The sequence below is a fragment of the Oxyura jamaicensis genome, chromosome 3, assembly GCF_011077185.1.
Source record: "Oxyura jamaicensis isolate SHBP4307 breed ruddy duck chromosome 3, BPBGC_Ojam_1.0, whole genome shotgun sequence".
NCBI classification, from domain to species: domain Eukaryota; kingdom Metazoa; phylum Chordata; class Aves; order Anseriformes; family Anatidae; genus Oxyura; species Oxyura jamaicensis.
The window spans coordinates 21749184-21771975 of NC_048895.1; the positions used below are offsets into that span (position 1 = coordinate 21749184).

The 22792-nt window shown below is 35.9% G+C and overlaps 1 protein-coding gene across 6 annotated transcripts in view; it reads left to right on the forward strand.

Moving 5' to 3' along the window:
- KCNK2 (potassium two pore domain channel subfamily K member 2) overlaps positions 1-22792 on the forward strand; it is a 124517-nt gene that overhangs the window by 87581 nt on the left and 14144 nt on the right. For 5 of the 6 annotated variants that reach the window (XM_035320974.1, XM_035320976.1, XM_035320973.1 and 2 more), the window contains 3 exons: positions 9463-9623; positions 11931-12117; positions 20299-20438. In XM_035320974.1, coding sequence (XP_035176865.1) covers positions 9463-9623; positions 11931-12117; positions 20299-20438 — 488 coding nt within the window. Of the gene's footprint in view, positions 1-9462; positions 9624-11930; positions 12118-17012; positions 17575-20298; positions 20439-22792 lie in introns of those variants that run through there. The other variant, XM_035320978.1, reaches the window with a different exon arrangement.

Sequence of the window (22792 nt, forward strand, 5' to 3'; positions counted from 1 at the left end):
TCAGGAGCTAATACAGATCCCATAGACCTAACAAGACTCAAAGAACTTTGTTTATAGAGTCAGATAGTGCAGTGTACAGTAGCTGCTAATATTCCAGCCCAGGGTTTTGGGTGGTAGGAGAAAAAATGAAATAATGTTTGATAAATATTTTTACATGTGGTTGATTTTTTATATGCATTTTAGTGTTTCTTTCCCAAATTTGAACTGAAATACATTGTTATAAAAATGTAAAACTTTATAAATAATATATATTTATAATATATTTGTAATATAAATCATTATATAATAATATAATTAATAATATATTATATTATATAAATATATTATATAATATATAATATATATTATATTTATATAATATATAAAGTTTTATATTATTTATAAATTTATATTATAAATATAATATTACATTTTAACTGAAAGCCATGTTCTCTCATGAAGTATTCTGTCTCCTTTTGATTTATTTTTTTTTTTTTGCTAGGTGCAGGCTATATGATTAGAGATTTCTGAAAGATTTTCCTCATTTCTTATTAAAGAAAAATCACAGCCTATGTATTTAAAAGTAAATTGCTCACGATTTTTGCTACTGGCTGAAATTCTTGTCCGATGGAAGTGACATCAGCTTCTTTCACAAGCAAGCTGGACATGGAAACACAAAATATTTGTGTGCTAAAAATGCAAACATAGGAGTTTATTTTGCACTGCCTGATAATTATATTTTTCAGTTTAGATCATCAGAGTGGTTTTCTATGAAATTATTGTTCTATTAGGAACTTTTGGTTAGAAGTGCAAACTTTTGTGATAAATTCATCTTCATTCTTTTCAACATTTCCACGCCTTTGGACTTCTCTCTTTTCCAACGAATCGCATGAGACTCTCCACTGTGTTAGCTTACTGAGTGGCTTGGGTGAAGACATGAAATTAAGCTGGGGGTTGGTAGGATGCTGGTGAGCCACAGAATTCCCAGGTTCCTCTGCCTTCTGCTCTAACACCCACTGCAGGAGAAAAAACCCACACCTGCATAGCTTAAGGTCTCTAAAAATCGCAAGCTCTGGAAGAAGAAAATTAGTCTTTGCTCCTTTGAAGGATTTTAAATATTTTTGCAGTCTTGTAATTGCACTTTCTTCAATTGCCAGGATAATGACATTATAACAAAAGAGTTTTTTGATATGCAGTGTGAAATTCTGGGAAATTAGAGAACCTGTGACAGCATGATTTCCAGAACTGATTTCTGCCACATCACGACACTGTTGAAAATCAATTAAATCTGTTAAGAATTTCATTTGATAGAATGTATTTGTCCAAATTTGCAGATGTATATGCTGACGGTGTGAATATTTAAATGCTTGTTGAATAGAGATAAATTTAAAGGTATTCTTAAAATTTAGCACATGCTTACTTTGCTGAATCAGGAATACAGCCTATAAGTAGCTAGAAGCTAAAATGTGAAGTCAGTAGAAGCTACTTATGCATGGTGGATCCTTTTTATGTTATTTTTTTCTTAACATTTGAATATTAGTACTGATTATAAAGATTGCTTGAGGGAATGGAAAAACAAAGGACAGATGTCCTTACCCTGTCTGATACCTAATGGTGAGCCACAGGGACAAAAACTTTTTTTTTTTTTTTTTAAATCCTATGAATTAAGACATTTAGTCTTTTCTTTTAGAAATTTGATAATGTTCTTTTTTAACCTTAGCTCTTTTGAGGAACTTTTTTCTTACTATGCTGGTATATGTTAGAGCTATCTATGTCATGGTATTTGTATTAATAACACTTAGCTATTTGACATTTAACAAAATAACATTTATCTATCTACATAGGTATGCAATGGGGGATTTTCCCTTTACTGTCAGTGCCACTCCCATCTCCTCCAGCCTGCTTGCCCTTCCCTAGAATTTTTCTGCCTCTCTGTGATTCAGGGCAAAGGATCTGGATATATGAGCTGTGTAATTGTAGTTTATAGTCGAGAATAAACATAGGAGATATGCCTCATCTTTCTTTTCTGTCAGAATTAAAATTGAAAAGTATTTGTGTTTTTGAACACAGAACTTGTGAAACCTCTGTTAGGGTGGGAAAGTTGACTGAAGAAAAGTTTAAAGCTACAAACCAATTTGCAATTTATCTACTAAGTCAAACCATCAGCATTCATTGTGGCCAGCTGTATGAGTTGAATAGGGTCCAAGCTCAGAGTGTCAAATGTAGGTTTGTGGGATTTTTAGGTCTTGTTTTCAATATCTGATTTGACTGAAATCCAGTGTGGGATTGCGGAATATCTGTGCTGAAAACTGGTGACGCAGAGACAGTTCCACCAGAGAAACTGGATGCTCTCACCATGGGGAACCGCAATGCTCCTGGAGAGGCAGGGCAACTGGTGGACACTTTACGTATTTTAGCGCTTCATTTATTGCTGTATGTTTGCTGTTGTCCTTAACTTGCATGTGTTTTTGCCATGCTACTTGTAGGAAACAAAAAGGAAAGGTATTAAAGAGAAGCTCCAAGCTCTAGGAAAAAAGGTATTTCAGACTTTCACTAAAGTCAGTATCAGAAACTTACTATCTATTTATAATTTTGTCAGTAAATCTAAAAATCCACAATTTTTGTTTTTCTGTGGATCACCTGTGTCCATGTATTTTATCAGTACATTAATATTTCTGATGACCTCAGTGCAGAATGAGTGTCATTTTACCACATTTGCTGTGTGTTTACACTTGATAAGAAAATGTGGGTAGTAAAACTTTCATGGTACTGTGAGCTATTAACTTTTTTCTTTAAAGGACATTATTAATTTGCCAGTTGTGTTAGTCAAACACATTATTCCCATGGAGCAATCTCACCTAAAGGAAAAAACAGAGCCAAAACAACAACAAAAAGAAATCACAATAAGTGGGAGTTATAGGTTTTTGAAGCTGATTCAATCTTACTCAAATAAGAATTAGAGGTAAAAAAAAAAAAAAAAAAAAAAAAGAAAAAGGTCCAAATAATAACACACAGACTATTAAAAAAATAATAATTGGAAAAGGGACAGAAGTCTTTGCTGGGCAAAGTGACAGGTGAATGAATAAGGAACTTGTACCAGGGGGCAGAGCAATCTGAACTGATGTTTAAGCTTCTAAAAGGCTTTTAACAATTATTACCCAGTTCCTTCAGAAATTGCCTTAGCAACTGTATGTGTATTACTGGAAATGGCAGCAGCTTCTGCATTCATAACACTGAGACTTTGCTTACAATGCTCCTTCGGCTCCCTAGCATAGCACTTTGACTCGAAGGAAACTTGCTTCCTTTGAATATTTATAGCCTGTTCTTTTAAAAAGTTTTATTGATTTGATTACTGTTCCCACAGAAAGCAGATGAAAGAAACCACTGAAAGGAGATTAGCTTCTGTTTTGTCAATTCTTGAATATTACACATTTTATTAATGTCAGTCTCGGTTTTCCTGTTATTTTTTTTAGTTTAAAAAAGTTTTTTTTGTTTCCCCCCCCCCCCCCCTTTTTTTTTTTCCAGCCTTGAGCCAGAACATTAGAACCTTCAAAATGATAGATTGATATTGTTGTGACACACAATTATGGACCAGTGCTAAAAGTCGGAATCTGTAGGTTGGAATCCAGTAATACCAAAAGGAATGCTGTGCTGAATGCTGATATTAAGGAAATAACAGTACCGTGTGACAACATCCGTCCCAAATCACTGGCTATAGCTATTCGAAGAACTGGCTTCTCGGAGCTATAGTGACCAGTAAAGAAATTTTGCCTAACTTCTGTAAGATGGATTTGAGGTTTTATAACAGGCCACAGTTTAAAACAGAAGTACCTGCACCTCTTTGTTACTGCACCAGGTGCTTCCTTCAGTGGGATCCAGGCTGTGACTTCATCAACTATGTGCATAGAAAAGTATTTTCATTTTCACTGTGGAAAATTAACTTGGAGGAGAGCTAGCTGTATGCTCCTAACGGGATCCACAGGCAACAGCTTGTGAGCAGTGGCCCTAGGACGCAGTAACTTGTATGTGCATGTGTTGGAATTTATCTATGTATGTAACATAGAAACATCATGCTTTTATTCACATGTATAATATCCTATTCAATCAAGCGTTCATACTTACAGGTAGTCTTTGTCCTTACTCGGCCTTCAGATTACTTTGCACAGTGCTCTCGAATATGTGCATGCATGTGTGCCTGTGCCCAGTGCGAAAGAGACCGTAGATGCACATATCCACAAACAGATGTCTGGTTGGCCTTTAATAAGCTCAGCGAAGGTTCTTTGTAAATATACATATCTTTGTTAATATACATGTGTATGACATGGGCATACACCAGTGTATCATATTTTGGAGAGCAGGGCAGAGTTAGAAAGAAGAAAGGAAAGAGAATCACTGTAAAAATAAAGAAGGTGCAAGTTTTAAATTTTCTGCAGTATATGAAGAGATTTCCCCAGAGACAGTGTGGGTACAGGCAATACCTTGTTTTCTTATGCTCACATATGACCATTATTTCTGTAAAAGAGATACCTAACTATGGATACGTGCATATCTCTGTCTTGGCACTGACACTCTGGCATATGTGTAGATGCTAATCTCTGGAGCCTCAATGGCACTCCAAATGGGGGAAAATAAATAAATAAACATGTCTTAGCTACTAGAAATTCAGTGAGGTACCTTTAATAAAGATTTTATCAGATAGCTCCTTAGGGCCTGGAAAAAGCATCTTTTGATCTCTTAAAATCAATATGACAGTCAGTATCAAAACACACATTCACCCTTTGAAAAGGGTAATCACTGTAATCGAGCTGCACAGTCTAGCTAGATGCGCACCTATGGCAATATCACCAACTGTTGCATGGGAGCCAGGCACAGCCACCAGGCAGCTTGAGCTGAGGGCATGGCAGCCAGGTTGTCTGGATCTGGCCTCTTGGTTCAGCAGCAAGGAGCTCAGCATCTTCTCAGAGTCTGTGCAGTCTTTGCAGTGCCAGGTTTCTGTAATCTGTGTTCATGTAATTAAGTATGTACATGTTCACCATGGAGTTTGTCTTTCAATATTAACCTGTTGGATGAATTGCCCACGTAGCCAACCTTATGGCTGAGAGGAGTTTTTCATATCTCAAAATAGGTGACATTATTTCTGTAATTTCTGTATTATTCTCACTGTTTGCTACCGGGTGAACAATGTTTTCCATAATTGGAGATGTCAAAAACAATGGGAAAACATCGACTTGCTTTTGAACATATATTTTCTTGTTTGGGAAGAAAATGTTTAAAACCTTCCCCAGACCTTTCAATCCCACTTGAGCTATTTGATACTAATGTTTGATACTAATGAAACATAAGTGATGACATTTTTCCAGTCAATTTTGCAAGTAAAATGTAGTCCTAGAGCTCCCCAAAGCACCTGTAATCTCTCACATAAGAAATGCTTAATTGCAGCCAGATATTTTCAGTAGATGCCCTTCTTTGCCCAGGAATTCTCCATTAAAGTATATTCATTTGGAGTCTCTCTTCTTTGATCTCTGCTTTGAAAATGGGGATCTAAAGGAGCTTTCTGAAAGAATGAGAACCCAGTGAACCAGAAAGCAAAAGGGATCTTTTCTCTTTTTGTAACTTAGTTTTTTTTTTAAAACCAATTGCCAATCTTTCTTGTTATGAAGGCTTGAATGCAAAGACAGTCTGATTTCTAGAAATGAACAAAAATGCCTCTTGTTGATTGTAAGAACCATAAACTATTGTCTCACACAGAAAAAAGTCTTCAAACACTTTTTGTTTTGCTCAAAACCAATAATGCCCTTGAAGTTAGCACAAAGTTACTAATTTCTACTCAATAGTCCATCTATTCCAGATAGGAAAGTTAGACATCTTTATACTTGAAGAACTGTATCAAAAAAGAGAGGACATAAGAAGAAGAAGAAAAAAAAAATCCCATCAAGCCTCTCTTGAGGTTCCCAAGAGCAATCTGCCATTTGAATTTTGGAGGCTGTAAGAGTTGTGGAGCTGAAACCATATAATATGTTATTTTGGTGAATGGAGCAATTAGTTGCAATGTATTTACAATGGACTTTTATTCTTTATTCACACAGGCATTTGGCAAGCTCCTTTTAAAAGGCATTTCTTGTCCATAGCTGCTTGTCAGAGACACTATATTCTAAATGCACAAAATCCCTTGGGTGTTAAAGGCATGCTTGGCATTTAGCAAGACATGAAAGGGATTCGGTGAAACTAGGAGGCAAATTGTGCTCCTGGTTACGGGTGGGAAGTGGGGGGGGGGGGGGGGGAAGGGAGGAGGGAGGAGGAATTGGGGCCTGCAAATGGTACTGATGTTACCTTGGGTGAAGCTGATCCCTCCTGCAAGATAAACTTCGTTCTGTGCTGCTCCTGCCCTGTGCGGGGAGGGGAGGTGCAGGGTACGTGGTGGCTGTCCCGTGGCCCAGTGCCTGAAGTGAAGTTTTTCTTTGGTTTTACTCAGCAGCAGCATTCTGCTGATTTTCCTAACAAAGAAATAATACTTTTTTTTTTTTTTTTTTTTTGTTCTTCCTGAGACAAAACCCTCAGGAATTACAACAACTGTATGAAATATAAATATGTTTCTTCTCCCATTACATAAATGATGGATTAGCGTTTTGCTGAAGAAACCAAGAGAGTAGGATGTAAGGACAATTTGTGTAACTCGTGAAGTAGGCTGCGGTGTGCGGCAGCAGACTGTTATGAAACATGACACTCCAGGAAATATGATTAATGTGTGATGGAAACCCCTTGGCAGATCAGTTCACTGAAGCACATGTCCTGTCATGACAGTGCCATGGCTTGTGCTGTGTGCGGCGAGCATCTGGCCAGAGAGAAACTGTACTGCCTGCTGGAGTGTTATGTTTTCCAGTAATGTCTTTGTGCAATTTTTTTTTTTTTTTAAGTATTACTAATAACACTAGATCTTCTTTATGTCATTTATGGAAGAAAAGCATTTGTAATTTTTCATCAAAAGGAACAGTTTCAGGATAGAAAAAAAAAATAAGAGGCCCCATCCTTTCCTTAAGCAAAATATGCCTGTGATTTAGAGTAGGAATGCATAGAGCTGAATGTGAACTTCTTGTTCTTGTACCGATTAGCAGCAGATGAGAAGCATGCCACAGCAGCAATCATCTCTGTAATAGCTGTGGGATGCAAGAAAACTGCCAGTTTGCTTTATGAAGTAAAGTAAGTAAAATTGCCTCCTTGGCTTGTGCTTCACTGGGCTGGTATTTTGTCACTATTATGATATCATTTTTGTTGAGCTAGTGAATACAGTTCTTAAACCAAGAAAAGGGAGAGTTATTTCCAAATCCCCCAATATGAATTTTATAAATCTGGTGTATCCAGACTCAGGTTCTGAATTGCATTAAGACTCTGCAGGAATTACACCCTGGCAGCCATTCAAGCTCCTGTTGCTGCATAAACAGAGATATTTATGAAAACAGAGTAGCTTGGATCTGTTTGTCTCTTTTTGGTTGGTGATGAGCTAATTTTATTTTAAAACTCAAGGGTCTTTCCTGCTTGGTGCATGAAGGCACAGAGTGAGCTCAGTGGAGCTGAAATTTCCTGAATTATAATAATCAGTAATTTTAGCTCTGGCTCCAGGTTAGGGAGGAACACTAGGTTAGACTAAAGGCGCTCTGACTTTATTTCACTTGACTGAGTCAGACTTTTTGTGCATGATACTACTGCAGGGAAGATTTACAAAGGTGGAGGACTCCATGACTTGCAATTGATGATGTTTCCTGTAATTTTGTGCCTTATATTTAATTTGAGAGGCTGTATTAGTTATCATTTTGGGAAAATTTTAGTATCAACATCATTTTTTTCTCTCTTCTTTTATTTTTAACCTATCTAAACTCCATTATAATATTGCATTTATTGTTTTCATGATTACTATTTCTAAGCAGATATTAGAGCAAAATATCTAGGAGTAAAATATATTCCTAATGTGTTTTATTTTTTCTTTAATTATGTTGAATGAGGGGTAGGTCTCCTGTGTACTGAAAGAAAAAAGCTTTGACACAGCTTTGGTTTAGCTTACCTGCATAACAGCAGAACAAAAAATTAAGGTAATATAAATAGGTTTCATGAAGAAAACACATATTAAACCAATATGCTCAAAGTAGTTAAAAAAAAAAATAATCTTATAAATAGGTGAGATACTCATTAAAAGTGCTGTGCTTTGTAGAAGCTTGTGGTTGGTCTGCATGAATACTAAGCTATTTCAAAAGAACAAAATATGAGCATGTTCTCAATAGAGCTGATAAAATTTGTCAGCTTTTTCAAAGGAAAATGGGATCTTCATTGAGTGTTGTATGTGTTTATATGAAAAGTATCTTTTATGCACTTTTTTAATATTAAAGATAAACTCTTAGAAACAAATGTCTCAATTGCTTGCTAAAATATTTCGCTTTTTATTCACAAGATATCTGTTCTACAAAAATGGTAATTTCTTGAAAAGCTTTTGCTTTATTTCTCCATGGAAAATAATCCATGTTTTTCTGACAAGTTCTCCCTCTGGCCTCCTTCAAAGTGCACATTATTGTGCTGAAAAGTGAAATAATTTCAAAAATACTGATGTGTTATTACTACTGCCCTGCTGCTCCCCCACAACTTGAGTGGTGCTTTGAAGAGGGGAGGGAAAAAAAAAAATAAAATGAGGACTGATGCTCATGAAACAATGTGACCTTGGACATATCATTTACATGTCAGTCCTGGAGATACATTTGAGGGCATTTCAAAGATAGTGGTGTCTAAGGCTAAGTTCTTCATATTTTGGGTTCTCTATATAACGTAGAACAGCAGCAATGGAGGTATCATGGGTATATCAAGGGTGTGTTTTTTCACAAGTCAGTGAAAATTATTTCACTTTTCAAACGGAAAAGAGTCCTGAGCTGTGAACTGTCTCTTGAAGCTCTGTTTGCAACAGTGAAAGAACCTGAGCCTTTAATGAGTGTAAGCACTTCCATTTAATTTAGAGATTCCTGTTTTGCTCATCCAAATGGTTTCTTTCAGGCTGCTTTGCTTTGAAGCACAGCACACCCAAAAATTGTATCTTGTTTTAGAGTAATGCAGCTTGCAAATTACAAGTCCAGTAATAGATGTTTCCAGAAAATAGAGGCTAAAATGTAACTTAACTAATTCATATTAACTACATGTATTAAATGTGGAAAGTTGTAATTTATAAGTGTATATGCGTATATATAAAATATAACGTTTATTTCTCTAATGAAAGTTTTTCTTCTCCATACTGTTTATACAATATTAAAAAAAAAATGCGCAACACTTTAATTTAATTCAAAGACGGTTATACATCACATTTTTATTTGATTTTTCACAATGTTTACTGTATCATATGGTTAACCTAGTAGGACCTGTTTGCAACTTTTCTGTTCCTACAGTCCTTTTAAATGTATAGTGTAATATATGTAATTTCTTTTTAAACATCTCAAGTTGTTTGTAATTTAGGCTTTGGAAACATCTCCCCACGCACACAAGGTGGAAAGATATTCTGTATCATCTATGCCTTACTGGGAATTCCTCTCTTTGGTTTTCTCTTGGCTGGTGTTGGAGATCAACTAGGGACAATCTTTGGAAAAGGAATTGCCAAAGTAGAAGATACCTTTGTTGTGAGTATGATGGCTGCTTGTTGTTCTAAATTTAACAAGCATAACGCACAGGGTATAGCTCATACTTGTAACCAGATGTCTAGCAAAAGGTATGGAGAACATTGCAGAGTCTGAACATGTTGAACATTGTTAAATGAGAATTGGATGCAGTCCAACATTTTCTACAATAATGATTATTGGGAAGAAGAACAAGATCCAAAACTTTTTATTTTTTGTTTTGTCCTTAAAATACCGTAAAGCTTACTGTGGAGTTTACCTTTGAAGACTATAGTATAGACTGTGGTAGGAAATCACTGGCATGGTGAGATGGAGGATGGAGATGGAGATGCAATATGTAAACATAAGCTTGAAAGCCAATGTTAGGAAAAAGCATAGCTTTTTCTTTGTGTGTCTGTTTGCTTTCTTCTTTCTTTCTTTTTTTCAATTCCAGATATCAGTTCCAATCCTGATTAGTTACTGATAAGTAACATGAATTTCCACCGAGATTTGGCTAAAAAGGGCATGAACATTCCATGAGAACACATTTTATTTTTATCCTTTCTGCTTTTCTGTTATTTACTGAATTTCAGTTTTTGCATAAAAGTACAAAATATGAGACTAATTTTTCTGTGTCTCTTAGGATGTTCCACTCAGAGGAATAATGGGTCCAACTTGCCTTCTTTTGGCAATCTCTGAATTAAAACACTGATCTGTATGTTGCAGTCTGGAACACTCCTTAGTTCATTCTCCAAAAGAACAAGGAGACACTGATGGGTCAGAACAGGGAATTTCATGTTGCCATTACCTGACCAGCTACTGGGATTTGGGTTACAAAAGCTAGGCTCTGGTCCTGCTGACTGAAAACGTATTTTCCATTGGCACTGAACATAAATACAAGAAACCATGCATTGTGAATAGTGTGATTTCATTTTGGTCAGCTTTTTTGAAAGTTTCAGTTTTATGCAGTCCCTAGTTTCCCTTAATTTAAAGCAACATGCTCTGGGTGGATGGAAGAGTCTTTGGTAAACTGCACTGAGAAGAAAATTGTCAAATTAGTAGGGCATGTCAAACATGACTTTGCAATGGTCTGTTTTAGCTTTGGTACAATTAGCAAAAAAAAAAAATCATTAATAATTTACACAACAGAAAAAAAACTTTCCTCATTAAATCTACAGATTAGCTCAGGCTGAGGAGAGAGAAAAGTTGGAGGACAGAATTAGAATTCAAAGTGATCTAGAAGATTTTGAAAGGCAGCATGAGTATATAAGATTCGGTTCAAAAAGGACAAATATTCAATGAAAGAATAATGAAATATTCAATTACATTTCAGGAAACAGTTGTCTGGGTGTAGTTTTATAACAGTGTTCTGAGGGCTCTAGGGGCTCTTCACCTAGCACTGAGAGTGTTGTACTATTGTAAAAAAGTGTAGGTCACAGTTAAAGGCTTAATAGGAGTGTAAATAAATAAATAGATGGATGAAAGGATCCTTTATGTTCTGTTTTGCTGTAGTATGTCTCACTTTTTTGCCCAGTTTTGAGCACCACATCTAAAGAAATGTGTGGATTGGTTGGATGGAGGTGAGGGATAGCAATGAGAATTGAGTGAGTGAAGTTAGACTTGAAGAAATGCATTTATTTGGCCTAAAGAATATACGACAGCAGACACCTGTAAAAGCTTGCTGGAGAGGGCAAAGTAGCAGCTGGTCTGCTCTGGATGAGACCATAAACAGTAGACTTAAACTGAAGCAAATGAGATGCAGGGTAAGTATTGGAAAAACTTTGTGCTGATAAGTTAACCTTGATCACATTGCCTCACATGCTTAGGTGTGGTCATTTTCAGTTTTGATGATCTCTTCATGACCCCTCTATTTCTATTTCAACTCTGTTTTCTTTGGTTTTGTTTAGTTATCTATTTAATTAAAGAGAGAAATATATGGTAAAAATTCACCATTTTTATTTGTGGATGTAAAAAAAAGCAGAGATATACCAGGTGCAAGCGCTACTTGAAGCACACTCAAATTTTGTCCTCACTCAAACTGTAGCATGATCAGGTGTTAATATTAATGAACGTTACACATGCCATCCACGCTGACCACAAAGAAGAAACCAGCTCTGCTTTGTGTTTTTGGCCACCAAATGTTTCCTAGGATAGTCATATTTGCTTTGAAAACCCTTTCACAATAAAACAATGTTTTGATTTTTCTGTTTGAGAACCATAATGTCCTCTTGAGCAATGAGGTGCTCATTGTAGGTGATAGGTGCTTATATATAGTGGCACAGTTTTATTAACAATGGGTTTCCTCTCTTTCCCCTGCCCTTTCTTCCACAGAAATGGAATGTGAGTCAGACAAAGATTCGCATAATTTCAACAATAATATTCATACTGTTCGGCTGCGTGCTGTTTGTTGCTCTTCCTGCAGTTATATTCAAGCACATAGAAGGCTGGAGCACACTAGATGCAATTTACTTTGTGGTTATCACTTTAACTACCATTGGATTTGGTGACTATGTTGCAGGTAAGATTTTTCTCATTACTCTTTATGTCATGATATTTTGCACAGTGATATATGTTCTGCATTTTTATGTTTTTTGGGGGGAGCAGGGGAGTACTGACACAACTCTGGTGGTGGTGGCAGGGGTGGTTTTACCGTTCTCTCCCAGTGTTACCCTTCATCATTCTTGTGTCACGCCCTGTGAGACTGCCACCTTGGATTATGTGGCTGACTACATTCAGGAGGTGGGACAATGAAACAGTCTCCCTCTGACTACATATACTTTTTTTTTTTTTCTCTGTTGTACTGTTAAAAAGATGTTTTACCTGATTTTAGATAATTTTTTGGCTTCACAGATTTAGAGAAGTACCAGAATAATTACAGTATTTTAGTCTACTGAGTATTTTTACTTTAGCAGGAGTCCTTTAGTGTCTCATTTTGCTCAGTTATATATGCAGCTTAGTTTTTGTGTGCACATTTTGTTTCAAAGTGTTTTTCCAGATTTATTCTTCTGCCATTAAAATTCTATGTTGCTGTTTTATCTTTCTGTACTTCATTTGTTCTGTATGCATTTGCATATGTGTTTTACAATATAAGAAGTTGTAGCACATCTTATAGATGACATGACCAGCACCTGATTCTGTTAATCTAGACTGGATTAGTTACAAATAAATTAGACAAGCTCAACTTGAAAAATAAAAATAATAAAAATAGCTTGTGCCAGTTATCTACACCATTTTTTATTTATTGAAAAGGTGGAAGATCTCTTCTCAGAGTAGGACTCTGAGAATGATATGCTGTCTGTATTGAGAAGGCGCGTTGATTTGAGCCAGTGAGGTGGTGAGGTTAGGATTACAAATTCAGTTTCATGGTGTGAGTCCAAGACTTGCTTTCTTTCCTCAGCCAGATTGTTCTTATTTTGATTTTGTCTTCAAGAATTTGTGGTTCTGAACAGATTCTGACTAGCACCAAATCAAAAATTTATGCTATTTCAAAGCCAAGAGTCTGGGTGCTTTAGACTCTCTTTCCTTTGGTGTACGTACGTGTGTGGCAGGGAATAAAAATAATAATGTATAAAGGCCTGGTTATATTTACTGTAAGAAATCATGTGAAATGGCCCCCTTTACTCTTAACTGGAACACTGAGTACATTCATCATTACTCTCATAAAATTTCTGCAGATTTTCTATTTGGAGACCACTTGATATTGTAATTTGTTCCTACATGATGTCTGGTTTTTAATTTTACCAGGAAACACATTCCCTTTCTACAGAATGTTCTTGAATTATGTTGATCTATACCTTGTGGCCTTTTATGGTCTTTTTGCATATTTTTAAGTTCTGCTTTAATGGTGATATCAAAATGCTGCAAATATTTTCTATTTACTTTTAGAGCAACATGCAAGAAACTCTTATTCATTCTGTAATAGTTTATTGACTTAGAGTTTCAGTGTGTAGGAATACTTAAAATGAAGACTCTTAAGCGAATAGGTTTAGACCACCTCCATCATCACTGTGAGGCTAATGTGGCCACTAATGGTTTTTTGTCAGAGATGAAGTTGACAATAAGCTAATTCTAATTCGTTGTTATCTTCTTTTATTGGACTAACATACTCAGTTGATAGCAGATGACTAGACGACTGACTTGTGCAGTTGACATGCAGGAGAGAAGGGATGCCATCCAGAGGCACCTTGACAGGCTTGAGAGGTGGGCCTGTGCAAACCTCATGAAGTTCAACAAGGCTGAGTATGAGGTCCTGCACCTGGATCAGGGTGATCCCAAGCATGAATACAGGTTTGGAGATGAGTGGGTTGAGAGCAACCCCAAAGAGAAGGACTTGCAGATGTTGGTGGATGAAAAACTCAACATGAGCTGGCAATGTGAGCTTGCAGAAAGCCAGCCATATCCTGGGGTGCATCAAAAGAAGCATGGCCAGCAGGCCAAGGGAAGTGATTCTTCCCCTCTACTCCTCACCTGGAATAGAGCATTCAGCTCTGCCCCCCCCCAGCATAAGAAGGATAGGGACCTGTTGGAGAGAGTCCAGAGAAGGGTCATGAAGAAGATCAGAGGGCTCGAGCACCTCTCCTATGACAGGCTGAGATTGTTGCAGTTGATAGTCTAGAGAAGAAAAGGCTCCATAGAAACCTTCCAGTGGTCTTCCAGTACCTAAAGAGAGGTTATGGAAAAGATAGTGAGAGTATTTTTATGAGGGAATATGTGGTGATAGGACAAGGGGTAATAGTTTTAAAGTAAAAGAGGGAAGATTTAGATTAGATACAAGGAAGAAATTCCATCATACTAAGCTATTTTTGAAGGAAAACTGACACTGCAAATTTTCAATTGAGCTGATAACATTTGTCTTAAGGGCTAGGCTTCCTTTTTAATTTTGAGAAAACATGCAGAATATTTTGCAAGCTACCAAATTAGTAAGCTGTCTTTACAATTTGTTATTTGCCTTTTTTTTTTTTTTTTTTTAGGTAACCAAAACCACCTTCTAGGCATTAAATACCACTGGTGTTTTGTTGTAGACCTTATCTAGAACACTCTCACCCAAAAGTTTAGAAAAGCAGAGAGCCAGAAAGTGAGATGAAGCAAGTGTAGGGATAAGGCATGTAATGGTGTAAATGGCTGTAGGGGAGGTTGTCATGATGGAACATAAGTACTTCATCTGGCAGAAGCATCTGACATCATTGTGGATCTAGAGCATGACATTTCTTGGTTCTGGTTTGTCACGGTGAGTCGTGCATCAGGCAGAAAGCTACTTCAGTCCACTTATAAGTGCCTAGGTGACCAGCCACTTGAAGAAGAAGAAAAAAAAACAATACACTGGCATTAACTTACTCTTTTTTTTTTTTTTGTCTGGGAAGGCATGTTCCTTAAATAATACTTAGAGTGTAAATTGCCTTCTTCCACTCAGAAGAATAGTCAAAACTAAAGCAGAGTGGAGGGCAGTGTTGTTTCAATTTGCAATTATAATGCAGTGGACTTCTAGAACAACAACAAAAAAGGCAATTCTTGTATCCCATGGAGCTCCCATGTGCTATTTCATAATTATGTGTAAATTTTGTTCCCTCAAACAAAACAAAATTCCTAACTATTTGAAAACTTCCAAATATTCTGGTAATTATCTTATTATCTTTCTGGGAACTGTCATCCCAGAGGAAAAAAACAAGTCTGAAAGTCCTGGATAGAAATGTCATGCTTGCGATAATGTGTATCAGGGTTAAGAGAAACATTTCTTATAGTATTTCTCTTTTCACTAACATGGAATTGGCTGCTGCCTGGCACCACTGGATTTGAAAGCTGAAGAGAACTTGGAGAACTTTTAGGAAGTAAAGGAGAGTGTTTCCAAATAGCTGTACCAGAAGGAAACCATCAGGAGAACATGGGATTACAGAATGTAATGGTATTAAAGGTTGTAGGGCTGGCTGTCACAATAGAAATTCTTGTACAGTTCTCCAGATTTTTTTTTCTACAAGTTTCTTCTCATTTGTACTGGAGAACAAGCATTCAGTTCCCAGGAACCACAAGGCCAAAACATCCCCTTTTGTACTGAGAACCTAAGTTGCCATTTGGAGCCTATGGAAATTTTAGCTGCAGTTTCAACTAGCAAGAGAAATCCTAAGGTAGATGTAAAAGGCTGAACATTCATGGTGTGTGCAAGGAGAGAAAAGGTGAACAGTTTTTGTATTGCTTGTTCAAGAAAATACATGGATAGTATTCCAAAAAATACAATCTTTTTCTGTCTTCGAAAACGGATTTTTTTTCTTTTTAATTGGGGTGGGGGGTGGACAGTGGGGTTGATTTTTGAGGGGAAATTGAATTTTTTTAATGTCTTTTTATTCTTTTTCTTAAGAGTTTTTTATAACTGAAGAAAGTTTACCATTGTGGATTTTCAGACATGCAAATACACATGCACACAAAGAAAGTAAGACACTGTACTAAAGGAAGTAAGAAAATGTCTCTTGAAAATCATGCCATACTGATTTGAACATAGCTTATCTTGTTTTCAAGGGATATCATGAATAATAATACAGAAAAAAACAGCAAACTATTATTATAAATATTCAAAAAGAGGAAAGTAGGAGGACTTTTCATGTCATGTCATTTTTTAGTATAATGAAAGATAACGTTGGCTATCAATGTTAGCAATGAGGTCAAAAAATATGAGTTCAAAATGTAACATGACAATGTATTGGTCATATGTACAGATAAATTCTTAAATATTTCTGGTGGAGATAGTCTAGCAGCTATCAAATATAAAGTAGATTAGATGCCCAGAACTTGACAGAAATGTGAGGGTCAGAAATACTAATAGCACATCAGTAGCCTGTTTCACTGGCATAATGAATAAGGCTGTGCTGCAATCAGTCCAATTTAACTAATCACAGAGTTTTGTGAGTCTTCAATTTTAAAATGTTTTCTAAGGCTTTTTTTTTTTTTTTTTTTTTCCCTCTTCTGTGATTTTAGCTTATTGCTTCTTTACTGTTTTGGGCTGTAATTGGATTAGGTTTATTGCCATAATAATACATATATCTGGGTCTTCACTGAATTACTTGGAGTGAGAACCAATTTGTAGCATACTGTCAGATTTTTAGTCTCATTTAACACCACCAAACTGAAACACCTTACCTACTGGTTATAGCAGTGCTCTCTCCTGCTGGCATTTTGCCTTTTTTTTGGCATTCAGAAGTGCTCTTTGTCATGTCAGGACTTCACATTTGTTATAAGGGCTATATGGTGTGAACCATGTAGGCTGTTTTAAGCTTAAGTCAGCATGCAGTGTTTCACTCAATTTCTGTATAGGACAGTGTGGAAAGGGTGTTTTATAGCCATACCCTGTATTCTGAAGTAGCTCTCCATTTTCCACTGAGTGGTATCAAGTAACTTGTATAGCCAACATTATAGTCTTTCTTGCAGATGGTGCAAATGCTGTCTTGTCCCCAGCATGCCACTTCTCCAGGTCTCTGCATAAGCTAGCCTTACTCTGTCCCTTTTTGCAGTTCTTCGAGGTAATTCCTTTAAAGGTGCAAGGCCAAACCTCCATGTTTCTTTGGAATGGGACAAGTGAAGTTTCTGGATTATGCCAGTTGCCCATGGTGCCAGGTTTGTCATGACTGATGGACAAGCTACTGATAGATGGATGGCTACTTGTTAAACTTTGATTTAATTTGTGCTTAAATCTAATCTTTTTTTTTTTTTTTTTATGCTCAGAATTTGTACTGTTAATATAAACTAACAAAGACCATTCCTGGTCTGAAGGGCCAATTTTGGAATAACACAGAAGTTTATTCTAATATGGAATTAAGATACTCAACATCAATATTGTTTTTTATTCTTTATATTCTTATAGTTTTGAAGCAAAAACATGAACAAAAAGATACTTTAGAGACAGATTTCTAGATTTAGAGATTTTAGAAAAATTGTGTGTTTGTGTCATTTAGCTATGAAAGGATAGAGAAAAGAGTGGCAACAATATAGAATACTATTTACTTTATGTAATATAATTGTTTTATGTAAATATATATATATAAACTTAAGCCCAATCACGTACCTGATAAAAAGAATCTGTCCTAATGTACATCTGAAATCTCGAATGCTCTAAAATATAGAACTTTTTACCTCAGAAAGGAAAGGTGCTTTGGCCATAAAAAAATCTATGCCTTCCATGGAAAATCCTAAGTCATTTAAAAGTTGTTTGGCAGATGTAAGAATGGTGGCAGTAGCAATGCAAAGCCTGTGGTGAAGATGAACGGGAAAGCTCTTTGATTTCTCGTGGATTTCTAGGGAGTTTGGAATCAAATCTGTACCACAAAACATCTCAGCAATAAACTAAGGCTGCTCTTTGTAAAGATAAAGGCAGCAAAAATTGTAGTTAAAGCTGGTGCACACCAGTTGACCAAATCTCTGAGAAGGGAGATCTTTTTGTTTGTTATAAGCTATTTCAGGTAAAGTTCAAACAAAGTTGGACAAAACTTTTATTCTTTGGCCCACAAAACTAAATCTGCCAAACATTAAAATTCAACTTGCTTCTCAGCATTTTGCTTCCTAAAGCATTATGTAAAATCTGTTTTGCAAAAGACAGATGATAGCATTACTAAAAGTGGTGCTATGAAAAATTTATCAAATCTATCATGTCAATATGCTTTTTACAGTGTTACTGGTAAATTCATTAGATTAATTATCTCACACTTCAGTACAAATATATTTACGTGTACATACACAAATATATTTGTACACATTTATGTAAATTGCTATTCAGTAGTTAATGAATTTCATTTACTTTGAACTCAGTACAGATGATTTTGATTTTTGGTTTTCCTACCTATGATGTTGTGTTACTCTGACATTTTAATGTTTCTTCGAAATTCATCCAATAGTTACAGAAGAAAATACTTATCTCAGGACAAATATCCTTAGGTATATCTCTTTCTCCTTGGTCTTCCATTAAATTGAGACCTCAACAGGAGTCCCTGAAATTCATAGATTCAAGAGCTGATAATGACTTCAGCTGTCGAGCCTTTCTAGAGGGTTTTGACTGTCCGTTGCAAACTTTGGGAAAGCTGAACTCCTTTGGGCATGGCTAGATGGAGCCATCTCCTGGCCAGACAGCAGAGAAAACTCTTAATTGAATATTAAGACCTGATCTGGTAATTAACATCGCTGTAAAAAAATTACATATACATGATGAAGGAAATGCTGCCTGAAGACTGACATATTGGGTTTCAGTTCCCACTTTACACACTGGAAATTAGAAGTCTGGTGAGTGGATACCTTACATTGTATGTCTTTGTGCACTGTATGAACATATGAAGAATGTGAATGAAAGAGTGTGGTTCATTGCTGACTCCTGATGGATCTAAGGCATGGTGATAATCAGCCACTTTTTTTGAATGACAGCAGGGACAAGCCATCTGTAAATCCTGTTTTACTGCATTGATGCAAGGTGGATGTTAACATATTTCTCTGATATTTTGTTTGTCTTGGGGTGTGACAAACTCAACCTTTTGGGTGAATGGCTGTCTTCTGATAAAGCCCTGTCTTGTACCGTATTTGTGACTAAAAGTGTTGCAGTATCCATTTGTGCAATATGGATTTAATATTGCAGGCAGTTGAATAAACCACTACAGCTCAACAATCTTTATTTATGAAAGGCCTTATTGACGTGAGAAAAACAATTTCCATCTATGAGGAATACCACGCTAAGATACTAGTCAGTAAAATTATTTGTTTGCATGTAATCTGTATGGTGATTAGATAAAAAGAGCTAGGAAAAACATTGCTCTACATAAAAGGGGGTAAAGAACATTTTCATTTGGCTGTTTCAGTGGGTAGACATGGAAATTTCTGTTTGCAGCAACCCAGATGAAGGGTAGAGTTTTATTTGTCACACCATAGCTGACCTACAAGTTTAAGACTTGTTTTATTTTACTGCAAGATGTGAAATATGAGTTACTTTGTGTTGTCTGAGAGATCTGGATGAATATAGCTTTATTTTTTTATTTTTATTTTTCTGGGGAGAATGGGGGTAGAATAAAGCATCTATTCTTTATAGTTGTATTGGACCTAAAAGTTCCATTACATACATCTCTGAAATTTGTCTTTTTTTACTTCAACACTTGGAAAGAAAAAAGTGTCTGGTTCTTATGGCAGTGGGATTCAAAAAAAGCTGCCTTCAGCTGCCAGCTATTTCATCCTCTTATTATTTATTTATTTACTTTGAGTATGATCAGCTCAGCTCAAGTCCCTGTAGCCTGGTTTCCTCTTCAGTGAAAAGGAGATGGTAATGTTTGACTGCCCAACAGGGTACTATTCTTCTCTACTGGGGTTAAAGGATTCATGTAATTGAGATATGCTTTTAAGTCCTTGCAAAGCCAGATTTCTCAGCATAAGAACATACTCCAGAACAACACTTTATTTCATACAGCATGTGTATTTGGAGCAGGTGGGGAAGTCCTTTCATTCAAGCTGTCCTCAATGACCTTAAGTGTCCTCCACCTTAAGTGATGGTATCTCAAAAGCTGAATCAGTTTGTCAGTGTTCATTTTAAATATTATGAAAGATTAGGAACTATTGTGTACATTTGCATACTACTGCTGATCTGTTTTTTATTTTATTTTTTCATTTTTATATAAAAATAATTTTAAAATAGTTTTGCACCTATAACAATTAAGTGTGCTTTATTTTTAACTTCATTGTTTTTCAGGGGGATCAGATATTGAGTACCTAGATTTTTATAAGCCAGTGGTGTGGTTCTGGATCCTTGTTGGGCTTGCTTACTTTGCAGCTGTCCTCAGCATGATCGGAGACTGGCTAAGAGTCATATCAAAAAAGACAAAGGAAGAGGTAAGAATATTTTGAAAGGAGAAGAAATATTATATTTTTGCATTGCTCTTGCTATGCTTAGAGCTCTTAGAGCTTGTGGAAGGCCTGTTCTAAGGAAATTTTTGCTAAGAATTTCATAAACAGTTATTGCAATAAAAGAATCAGCAGCTAACTAATGAGAGAATGTAGCTCCAAAGCAGAGGACAATATTTATTTGATTAAATTTATTTAAAGAGTATGAGAACTCATCTTTTGCCTCTGCTCTGCAAATTTTAAATTATATTTATAGTTTGGTTTACACAACTAGCTTTTCTAGTGTCCTTCACAAATACGGAGCAGGACATATTGCATGAGTATTCTCATTTCCAGGTTCAACACTTTGCAGGATCACTGTATTGTGTTCTGGAAGAGCATTGAGGGCATCTTTATCAGTCAGCCTGCATGATCTCCACTGTCTGTAGGGAAACCAGCAGATCACTTCAAATGGCATTAACCTGTATAGGTTTTGTGTATTATTTTGAACTTAAGAATTAGGTCCATCTAGCCCATTACTTCACCTGCACTGCGAAAAAGAGTTGGACAAGTACATGTGGTGTTTCCCTATTGTCTAACTGTTCACAACTTGGGTCAATTCCTAAACTGCATTTAGTTTCTTGATTCTTGAATAAAAGTGGTATTATGATGAAGGCACTGTGACTTGGGACTATGCAAAAATACCTTGTTCAGGCTTCACTTTGCAGCACTTCCTCATGCACTAGTGACACAATCTAGTTCTTCATGCTACTTCCTGAAATGAATCTGGTCTTTAATCTTACTTTTCTCATACTCTTCTATTAGGCAGTAAGATCTCTGGATAAGATGCTATCTTGACTATATAATTATACGTAGCACTTATGGTTTAATCCTGTTTAGAGTGTCTCATTATTCATGTTATTATAATGATAATATATTAAGAATATATGAATTTTGTTATGTCTTTTTTCTTATACTGAAGACATTTCAGTATAGGCTAAGAAGCATGAATTGAACAGAGTTATGGATTTCTAACGTATTAAGTATATTCCTAGTTATATGAAGCGAAACTCAAAATTTCCCAATTATCCAGCACAGTGCTATGCTAAAGTTTATTTCCTCAGGCACTTGGAATGTATACCCTCTTTCCTCTTTCCATTCTTTCTCACCTTTGTAGCCTAAACAAGCATATTCATTTTGTCAACAGAAAGGAAAACCTCATTCTTCAGATATATCCAAATTCTCCTGGCTGATGCAGGTATTAAGGATTTTGCTGTATACAAGTGTCTCATGTGTTTTAGGTTAGATTAAAGACAGACATAACATAATTCGTACCATTTGTTCAATTAATCATTTCCCCGTTATTCAGAAATATTCCCCCAATTTTTAACCCATTACTCAAGCATGTCTGAAAAAATGCATAACAGAAAATGTTCTAGCAATAACTACTACAGTATCAGAAATGTGAGAACAATTTGAGAAAACAGAATCATGGCATAGTACTATTTGTGTGCTAGTTAGGAAAATATGAAAAAATATTTCTGGATTCTATCCTAATTTTGTAAGAAGAAATTTGTATAAAATATAGTGTATTTTGCTGTGAGAAGAACTGTTTGATTGAACAGAAGCATTGTACAATTATTCACTTTACAAGTAGCATTTTATGAATTCAAAACTGCTGTTCTCAGCTCATCTTCGCTATCTGTCCAGGAAAATTTGAGTGAAAAAGTTGAGACAGTTCAGTGGAAATGCAGTCATTAAATTTCCTCTTTGCCAGCACAAGCCAGAGGACACTCTGAATTTCTTGAATTATCTGTTTTTCCAGTTAAGCCTAAATTTATGATGGTCTGTTCCAGCTTCTGTGGATGCAGATTATAACAGAAGAACCTATCTGTAGTTCAGATAATAGAAATAAGTGCAATGGAAAATCCTAGTCATAAGCATGATTTTTTTACTGTTTTTTTTAAGGAAACATTTTGTCAGTCTTTGGGGGGAATATCTCATTATTCCCAGAAACAGCCTTTAACATTGGAAACTATGCTATACACTGAAATCTACTGAGAGACAGAGGCTATGATAAAATCTATAGGATATATCACAAGGATCATTGAGTCCAACTCCTGGGATCCCAAAATATGGCCCCCCCCCCCCCAACAAAACAAAAAATGTTATTGCTTATTTAGAGTACATATTGTGTAAGGAAACCTCCATGTTCCAAGAAATTGTTGATCATGATTATCATCTAATTTTCTGTTCAAATTTTTCTCTTTACAGTTGTATTGTTCTTAAAAGCACTTTTTATAAGGATTTGTGGTAATAATGCATTATGTTTCAACAAATGATACCACCAGAAAAGTTTCTCT